Below are 9,722 nucleotides of genomic sequence, written 5' to 3'. Positions count from 1 at the left end.
GGACACACAATGTTCTTGAGTTTCACGGACACACAATGTTCTTGAGTTTCATGGACACACAATGTTCTTGAGTTTCATGGACACACAATGTTCTTATGGAGAACTGAGAAGTTGGAGACTGGGGAACTTTAATGAACACCTTAGTTTTCTTACAATTGTGTAACATACAGTTCACACACACACACACACACACACTCACGCACGAGAGAGAGAGAGAGAGAGAGAGAGAGAGAGAGAGAGAGAAAGAGAATGCACCTACCCTTGACATGGTGCCGAGATGGGTTCTGGAGGCCATTGTGCAGGAGTTTGGGCCACTTCTGCTTCTGAGTCACTGTATCTCTACTGTGAATGAATGCCCCTGTGGAGGTCCTCTTGGAGATGTGCTCTTGTTTTTTCATGACATCTGGCTTATGTGACACCTCTATGTCTCAGTTTTCATGGTGTGCTTGATGGCTGGGCCATCTTATACTCCCATAGGCCACATATGATGGTTCTAAACCTTCACATCTGTACCCCTTCTTGTTACCATTCAGTTTGCAGCTTTTTAGGGGGTTCTTGGAAGGGTTGGTTTTGTTTTGTTTTGTTTTGTTTTCGAGACAGGGTTTCTCTGTATAGCCCTGGCTGTCCTGGAACTCACTCTGTAGACCAGGCTGGCCTTGAACTCAGAAATTTACCGCCCGGCTTCAGTTTGCATCTTAAATTGTAATCACTACACTGACTCTAAGACAGTGAGGCTTTTGTTTGTTTGTTTTTGTTATTACTTTTTGTTGTTGTTGTGTAGGTTTGGTGTAATGTTTTATTTATTTGCATGTTTTGTTGAGTTTTTTATTTGTTTCTTTTATTTGTTTCTCATATAGTCCAGGCTGATCTTGAACCCACTTCATAGCCAAAAATGACCTTGAATTTCTGATCTCCTGCCTTTACTACTCAAATGCTAGGATTAGGGCATCTGTTTCACCATGCCCCATAATGCCCCATGCATGCAGGGTGCTCTACCAACTGAGCTGCACCTCCAGTTACCACAGCTGGTTTTTATTGGCATTTCACTGACGAATGAAGACCTTTGTGGATGTTACACATTTCTTATTGGAGAACTGCCACTTTCTGTCACTTTAAAGCTGGATTATCTTTCACTGTCTGCTGTGCCCACATCTGCCTTTAGCTGATGTGTTTGGGACACTGACAGTGACACAGTCAGATTCCTAGCTACTGTGTTTGTAGCCAGTCCACTTACCTTGCTTTTTCTTTCCTATCCAGCTTTCCTCCTCGGGTTTTCATCAAAGGCTTTACATGATCCGCTCTGCCCCCCCCCTACACACACCATCTTCTCCCTTAGTTCACCAATTACACATCTTTCTATAGTAGTTTTAGGAAGTCTGGCAAGATGGCTCAGTGGGTAAAGGTGCTTGCTTCCAAGCCCAAGGACCTGAGTTTGATTCCTGAAGTCCACCTGGTGGAGAGAGCCGCATTCTGACGGTTGTCCTTTTGACCTCCATACTTGGCTCACCATGCTGCATGAGTTTCCTTGGGCATACACATGAATCAATGTAAACATGTTTCCAATGGCTGTAGTAGAGTTTTCAATGTGTCCTTAGCCAATGTATTAGTCAGGGCTCTCTAGAGTCACGGAACTTATGAGTAGTCTGTATATAGTAAGGGAATTGTTAATGGCTTACAGTCTGTAGTCCAACTCCCAACAATGGTCAGCAGCGGCTGTGAATGGAAGTCCAAGGATCTAGGAGTTGCTCAGTCCCACACGACAAGCAGGTGAAGAAGAGAGAGTGAGTCTTCCTTCTTCCAACGTCCTTATATGGTCTCCAGCAGGTGTAGCCATGATTAAAGGTGTGTGCCACCACGCCTTTAATCCCAGATGACCTTGAACTCAGGGATCTCCCAGTGTCAATCTTCTGGAATTCATAGCCACTATGCCTCAAGATCTCCATGCCAAGATCCAGGTTGGAAACTTGTATCTCCCAGCCTCCAGATTAGGATCACTGGTGAGCCTTCCAATTCCGATTGTAGTTCATTCCAGATATAGTCAAGTTGACAACCAGGAAAACCCACTACAGCCCATTAAAGTTTACCTTCAAACAACACCATGTTATCCAAGTGGGAGAATACTGCCATAAGGAGAAGCCCCTTCCTGTGAGCACTGTTCACTTTGGGCCGAGCCCCGCCATTTGCTTAGTGCAGAAGTCAGACGGGAGAGTCTGTAGTCTGTAATAACTCATGCACCCTCATCAGCTTCTCAGCTCTTTACCTCCGCTTGGATGAGGTGGCAAGGCCTGAAGGGAGTTTGTCTCAGATCTCTTCCCCAGCACAGTGGACTTCCCCATGGTCAGTGTGTTCCAATTCTGTAAGGGAGACTCTGGGTGTGTTTCTCCAGCTGTTCTCCCCTGCTCTTCCAGCCCTGAGTGGGAACCTAGCTGTGTTCTCCATCAGTACTTGTTGGCTTCCCGGAATGAAGCCAACAAAGGAATGTGGCCCTGTGAGTGGTGGCCCAGGAATCCAGCCTTGGGGTGCTTTGTTGAGGGCTCCTGCAGCTCTTGATCCACTGGCCTCCGTTCCAGGGAAGCCATTTCCTCTGGCACTCTGTTGTCTTCTGTAGGTTTGGAGACACCGTGGCCCTCCATCTTCAGCTCTGACCAGTCCAAGATCTTCAGTGCGGCAGCGTTTCCTCTGGTTGAAAGAATGGGAGCCATTCACAGAGCAGAGCCCAGCATAGAGATCTTTGTGGTTTTATTTTAAGAGTTATTTCTTTACACACTGGGTGCAAGTGCTCGTCAGATGTGTGGTTGTCACGTGCTTGCCTCTCTTGCCAGACTGTCTTGTCTTTGTGGGCGTGTCATCTTCAGCTGGAGACTTTCACACAGAACTGTCGGGAGCATCCGTTGCTTGTGTTTGTCCTGTTGGGGAGAATCAGCAAACTCAGAGCCGTGAGGATTTTGCCTGTGTGCTTTGTAGCTCCAGGGTGTGTCCTCACATCCACTTTGAGCTGATTCTTATGTGTGGTGTGAGGGGAGGGCCCACCTTCATTCTTCTGTATGTGGATAATCTGATGTTGGCAGAGATGTGTTGAGAGGGCTCTTCTTCCCCGACTGGATCTCTTGGCAGCATTTTCATAAATCAATCTGACCATAAATAGCAGGGGTTATTTATGGATTCATCCCTGCCCCATTGATCTGTCCTTGTCTAGCACATGCTGTCTTGGTTACTGTCACTTTGAAGTAGAGCTGAAACCAGGAATTGGGACCCTTCCCATTTTGTTCTTTCAAAATGATTGCCCTGTCCTAGGTCTGTTGCATTTCTACTGGATTCTGAGCAGTTTAGGAACTGTAGCTGTGCTCTCTAACACAGCTGTCTGCAATAGAGTTAGGGGCTGGACCTGGTCTCCATTTCCTAGGCGCTTTGTTAACACGGGTGATGTCTGGAGTCTGGTGCTGAGTCTGAGCATTTACTTGGGCTTAGATGACAACTTCTGGACCAGAGGGTTCACATGGAAATGAAATACTAAGGAATAATGACCAAGAGCCAAGAGTCAATCATTGAGGTGTGGGGCCTCAGCCTGAGCCACCAAGGGTGCAGACTGTGCTGCAGAGGTCACCAGCTCCAAAGGAGCCAAGCTTTCAACTCCTGTTTCAAGTTCCTGACCTAGGAATGACACCTTTTTGGTGTTCCCAGATGTATTGGCAAGGGCTCCAACAGCCTGCCATAAATGCCTGGAGAAGAGCTGAATGTGGACATTCAGAGGTCCAGTAGCTCCATCCGAACAGGAAGACATCACAGGGGCCCCCCTGAGGACAGCGCCTGGACTATGCCAGAGGAGTCTGTGGAAAAGAGGCTCACTCATGGCACCACTGGGAGGCCACAGTAGTCTCTCAGAGCCACTTTCCCCAGGTGCTTCTGCCTCAGCTCCTCAGGATGCAGGGGACTCGTCTTCTAGGAATGTGCCCATGTGGAGGTTAGTGGATAGATCAATGCCCCTGCTGTGGTGCTGCTCACAAGGTCAGGGCCACGAGTCACCACCCCAGGGCCAATATGGCTCCTTCCCACCCTCACCACACACCTCTGCCGATCTCAGCATTTTGTTGGACAAATCCTGTCTCAAGCCATGATTCAAACCCTCATGCCTGAGGAGGCTGAGCCTATGACTACCTTTACCTTCTCAGACTAAAATTTTGTATCTGTCTGCTTCCATCAGAATGAGGCCAGAGAGTACACCGAGAAACACAGCCTAGTTTCTTCTTGGTGATTAAAGTCAGTTCCTCTGCTAGAATGGAGGCCCCTCTCCAGTGGTCCCAGAGGTGGGGACCAAATGCTGGAAATGTGATTCCTCCTGCAAAGGAGAGAGCTGCAGAGACCTGAAGACCCTCGGAGTCCTTCAAGTCTTCAGCCAAGCACTAATTAGTCTGTACCTGCTATAGATACAAGGACAAGAGACACCCAAGTTGGGGACAGAGCCACCAGAAAAGATCATGCAATCATCACACACACACACACACACACACACACACACACACACACACACACAGAGAGAGAGAGAGAGAGAGAGAGAGAGAGAGAGAGAGNGAGAGAGAGAGAGAGAGAGAGAGAGAGAGAGAGAGAGAGTTAGTTAGTTAATGTTCCTACCTTGACATGGCGTCAAGATGGGTTCTGGAGGACATTGTGCAGGAGTTAGGAAGACCCGTTGCCTCTGAAAGGTGAAGAAACAGGCCAGGTCTGTGCCACTTTCCCAGTAGGAAGAGATGTGAGATATAGCCACTCATCCTTGACCTTGGGAGGATGATCCCAGAGGACCTTGCTTCTTGAAGAATGACTTTTGAGCATGGCGGGTAGTTTATGAGACACCATAATGGAAAGTCAGAGGTGAAGATAAAACATTTCTGATTGTGGCTCTTTTTGATCACTCCAGCCTGGGTGCCATGCTTCTCAGTGACTGTGTAGTCTGGTTGGTCTAGAGATGGGGTACAGACCTTGCTTATTACAGCATCTTCTTTTTAATGTGTATGTTCTTGGGAGGGGCACACATCTGTGCACGTATGTGGGTATGTGTATGCATGGGGGGGGGGCAGAATTTGATGTCCTGTGCCTTTTTCACTCTCTTGACTTGATTTACTGAGTCATGATCTCTTGATGTACCCAGAGCTCCGTGATGCAGCCCAGTCTAGCTAGCCAGCCTTCCCTGTTCCCTTGCCTCTACCTCCCAAGCGTGGGCATCACAGGCGGCCTACCATGCCTACCTGCCTTTTATGTGGATGATGAGCACAGAATTCTAATACCCAGGCTGGAGAGATGGCTCAGTGGTTAAGAGCACCGACTGCTCTTCCAAAGGTCCTGAGTTCAAATCCCAGCAACCACATGGTGGCTCACAACCATCCGTAATGAGATCTGACGCCCTCCTCTGGTGCATCTGAAGACAGCTACAGTGTACTTAGATATAATAATAAATAAATCTTTTTTTTAAAAAAAAAGAATTCTAATACCCATGTTTGCATGGCAAGTGTTTTCTCTTCTAAGCCCATGCCCAGCTACTTTTAAAACAGCTTTGGTTTGAATCATTGGCCTGAAAGCTATAGATAGGTAAGGTGTACACACTGCTACATTAGTACATGAAAAAAAAAATAATAATCAACGGAGCAAAGCCAAGTAATGCGCCCATTGTCTCCACATCATTAGTGTATGCACAAGGGGAGAAGACTGAACTACAAAATCTATACTTTTAGGAATCTCAAGTATACAATGCAGCATTAACTACTGCTGCCATGCTGCACACTCGGCCTCTAAGATGTGCTGATCTGCGTAACTTACCCCTTACTCTCAACCTGCATTTGCTTGCTCCTTGCCTCCCTCATCCATTACAACTGCTACCCACAGCAAAGCCAGTACTGACAGATGCTTCAAGCCTTACCTGGGTCTTGCCTTCAGCATCCAGGGAAAGGGTCAGTTGGTCTGTGGCCACTGGGCCCTGTGAGAGGGGCCTGAGTGTTAGCTCAACAGACTTCTAAGCACTGAATACACCCTTTGTGGAGACAGCTGTAGGCACCTGGTCCCCATAGCATACATTCTCTGTGAACCAGCTGTCCTTACGGGACTTAGCCCCTCCCAAGAGATGGATTGTAGGGCTGATATTGGCTCTGGAAAGCAAGAAAGTAACCATGTCTCCTCCCCCGGGCAGCTGATAACCTTTGCCTATCTAACCCTGATCTCAGTGACCACCAAGAGCCCTAGGCTCTGCTGGATATTATCACAGTACTCTCCCCTTCTGAACCAGTGTTATCCCCCGGGCTTCAGGTTCTTGGATGTTCCATCGCCACCATGGTTACAAAGGGCTGAGCTCCAGCAGTAGCTTTCATCCCGGTATCCCCAGCACATTGCTTACCACCGTGTGGGAAGAGAACATGGCCATGGTGCGGGTCCTTTGGCCTGACCACACATGTGTTTTCACTTCTCAGCATCCTTCTAAGAATGATCTGGAATCTTCCCTTGAACTCTATCACCAGGTCTCCAAGTCTCCTGTAGTGTTCTGAAACCCAGTCCAGGTGCTCCCGCCAGGAACCTGACTCCAAGCCAGGGAGAAAGTCTTTGGCAGACACTCCTCTTTAGCCTCATGTTCTGACTGACAGCCTGTCCACAGCCCCAAAGCCCACTGCTAGGCTTTGCCCTGTCCTTACCGGTGCCCATTATCTGAGCTCTGCAGCTCCCAAGAGAGTCCATCACCTCCAAGCCTGGCCATGCTGCTGGGAGACACTGCTAAGGTTCTGAGGGAAATGGGTAAGTGGAGGCAGCTACCGAGGGAGCAATGTGTCTTCAGGGTCACTGCCAGATTCTCCAGGAAGAGGCATGGACCAGGGGCCACACGCAGGTTCACTGGGTGCGAGGGAGTTAGGATGGCTGTCTTTCCTGGTCTTTCCCATGTCATAACCTCCTCCCCTCTCTGGTCTCTAGTGAATCTGCTCTCAGCTCTTGGAGATGATAGACTTTTAAAGGAACAGAGCTCCTTGGGAGCCAGGCGTTTCCTTCTCAGAGCTCAGGAGTGGGCAGCTGGAGCAGTGCTTGGGAACTGCCCACGGTGTCCAGCATGAACTACTCAGTGGCCTTTCTTTCCACAGGAGAATGACTACCTGCAAGACTGCCTGGATGCCATCCAGCAAGACTTCGTGATTTTTAACAGAGAAAAGTGAGTGACTATGTCAGAGACCGTAGAGGGAATCAGGGGCCACAAGGCACAGATGTCCCAGCAGCCATGTGGCCTGTGAGGCCTGGCCCATGCTTTCTGGGAAGGACAGCAGCAGATATGGAAGGCAGAGTCCGAGTGGCCTCAGCTCAGGCCCCTGGGGACCTTCTAGGTGGACTTAGATCCAAGGGCTGGAATCTCAGGGACACACTTGGCTCAGACCAGAACTAATCACCTCCTGGTGGCCCTGCCGTCATACCCGCCACTCGGTCACTCACCCAGAAAAGCTTTCCTTAGTGTCTAGTACCAGTGGGACAGAAAGAGTACAGGTGGCTGACGGGCAAGACAGGTAACAGAGAGCAAACGGTGGAGATAGCTCTGGTCTGAGGTGCCTAAGGAAAGGGCCAACCCTCCCCTGCCTGGGAAGCAGGGAGGTGTTCCCAGAGGCAATGGCTTGGTACAGGCTGGGAAGGAAGGAAGTGCAGAGCAGTGAGGGGCAGATGGAGGACATTGGCCCCATCCTGTGGTTAGAGGACAAGATGAATCGTGGACATGGCCATGCTCTTTGAAAAGCTGTTCCAGTGCTGCCCACTGAAACAGACCTGTGGCTCCCAGCTTCACAGCTCTGTGGCCAGCAGTAGAGGGCTGAGTCTCCTGTGCCTCTAATGAACATCCATGTCTGTTTTCTGGCTCCCCGTGTTCCCAGCATGCTATTACTGAAACAGGGCTTCCAACAAGTGATGTTCTGGGCATCCCCCATCTCACACATGGGATAGGAAGGACACATCCCAAGTGCTCTAGCACAGAGTCGTATAGTCTACATCAGCAGGGCCTGGAGCTGCGAGGGAGGCTGTGCCATCTGGTGATCTACATAGATCCACTTGTATGTGTGTGTCCTCCCTGCCCTGCTCCAGGTTGAAGAGGAGCCAGGAACTCATGAGTGAGCCACTTCCAGGCCCAGAGACTTCAGATATGGCAGATTCCACTGCAGACAGTGAGGCAGAGCCCACAGCCCTGCCCATATGTGGCTCCATCTGCCCCTCATCTGGGAGCAGCTAGGCCATCTGGACCGTGTCCGAGGGCAGTTCTCTCTCAGGCTGCTTTGAAGACTCAGGACGGCCAGAAGGAGGCAGCAGTGGGGCAAAGGCCTGACCGCCCAGCCTGCCCAGGGAGGCTGTCTGTACGGTGAAGGTGCTGGGAGCCATGGGTGCCCGTCAAGAGTGGTGGTTGGGCAAGGAGGGCCCTTGGTACCTAGACCGTGGTTCCTTGCAACATAGAGGGAGTCATGCGGCCACCATGCTGGCTGGCCCCTTACTGTAGGTTGGCAGATTACAGGTGGCCAGACTGGCACAGTGGGGCAGGAGCCCTTGGTTTTCTGGACCCTTTTGGAATTGGCTGTACATAGCCTTGTGGCCAGTCTTTGCTGTGGCCTAGTCAGGATGTTCTTGAGCCTGCTGCTCAGGGCTGTGGGGGCGGGAACAGGCCTTTCTGATCCTGATATGTTATTGAGGGTAAGGGTTAGGGGAGGGAGTGGGTGGGAGGGCAAAGAACGTTTTCTAGTGACACACGCTGACTGACTGCTCTGGCAATTTCTGCAACTTGTGTATAGTTTTCACCTCTGAGAATTACAGTCGAAGAACTGCTGTGTTGCGTGCTCTGTGTGTCATATGCCCGTGGAGTGATGACATCCATGTGTGCAGTCTTCCATGGAAACTGTCTATTGGGTTGGGGCAGCTGGGTAGCGGGTGCCACAGGACAGTGGCACTGTGGTGGCTACCCTGACATTTATAGAGACTAGAACTGGGCTGCAATGTCAAGATCCAAACAAAGTGAAAATTGTCAAAAGCCAAGAAGACTCACGCTACCACCCCAGACAGCATGGCTCTTACAGGGCTGGCGGGAGGAAGAATATGATATCTACCCCTCACTGCCCTAGGGTTCTGTGGTCAGAGGGGCAACTCACCCGAGGATGAATTCTGCTCCTCTAGCCCAGGGTTCCACAGGCATATATGGGATCACTTGGGAGAGCCCATGTCACATCCGGTGCCCTCCCAGGACAGAGCCACCCTGGTTAACCTTACAGAGTACCTGGGTCTGGGTCTGTGGTTCCACTAAACAAAGTGAATGCTGCCCTCCTGCCTGGCCAGGCTATGGAGTCACCAAGTGACCAGAGTAACCACAGTATCTGAAGATCTGGCTCTGCTGGGAACAGAGCTGAAGCCCCCAGAACAGAGCAGGCAGCTCCAACCCCTGCCTGCCCCGCCATACAGTGGGAGTGACTCCCAGTGAGGCCCATGCCTAAGATGTACAGCAGGGTGCACCAACGCGCCCCTCCTTGTAACCCCTTCAGGTAGCTATGTTCTGAGTGAAAACCTAGCCAGGTCAGGGGAACCTCAGGATAATTCAGGGCTTGGTATAAATGTGTAATGGGTGGCTGAGATGAGAGCACACTCTCCTTTATGAAGCTGACAGGGATGTAATTACACCCTTGGCCCCTTTGATACCCCTCTCCTTGCTGGGGAAAGTAGAAAGACACTGTCAAAGAGCG

General features: G+C 50.2%; 1 protein-coding gene across 2 annotated transcripts in view; it reads left to right on the top strand.

Moving 5' to 3' along the window:
* The window catches only part of Stk32c (serine/threonine kinase 32C), an 81,173-nt gene extending 72,356 nt beyond the window's left edge, over window positions 1-8,817 (top strand). The window contains exons 11-12 of one of the 2 annotated variants that reach the window (XM_021167932.2): window positions 7,110-7,177; window positions 8,089-8,817. In XM_021167932.2, the coding sequence (XP_021023591.1) occupies window positions 7,110-7,177; window positions 8,089-8,233 (213 nt within the window). In that variant the 3' untranslated portion in view covers window positions 8,234-8,817. The remainder of the gene's footprint in view (window positions 1-7,109; window positions 7,178-8,088) is intronic. The other variant, XM_029479993.1, reaches the window with a different exon arrangement.
* The last annotated feature ends 905 nt before the right edge of the window (window positions 8,818-9,722 follow it).

Source organism: Mus caroli, chromosome 7, assembly GCF_900094665.2.
Source record: "Mus caroli chromosome 7, CAROLI_EIJ_v1.1, whole genome shotgun sequence".
In the NCBI taxonomy this organism is placed as follows: domain Eukaryota; kingdom Metazoa; phylum Chordata; class Mammalia; order Rodentia; family Muridae; genus Mus; species Mus caroli.
Note: the sequence above shows the minus strand (reverse complement) of the source record. Positions and strands in the feature narration are given on the sequence as shown.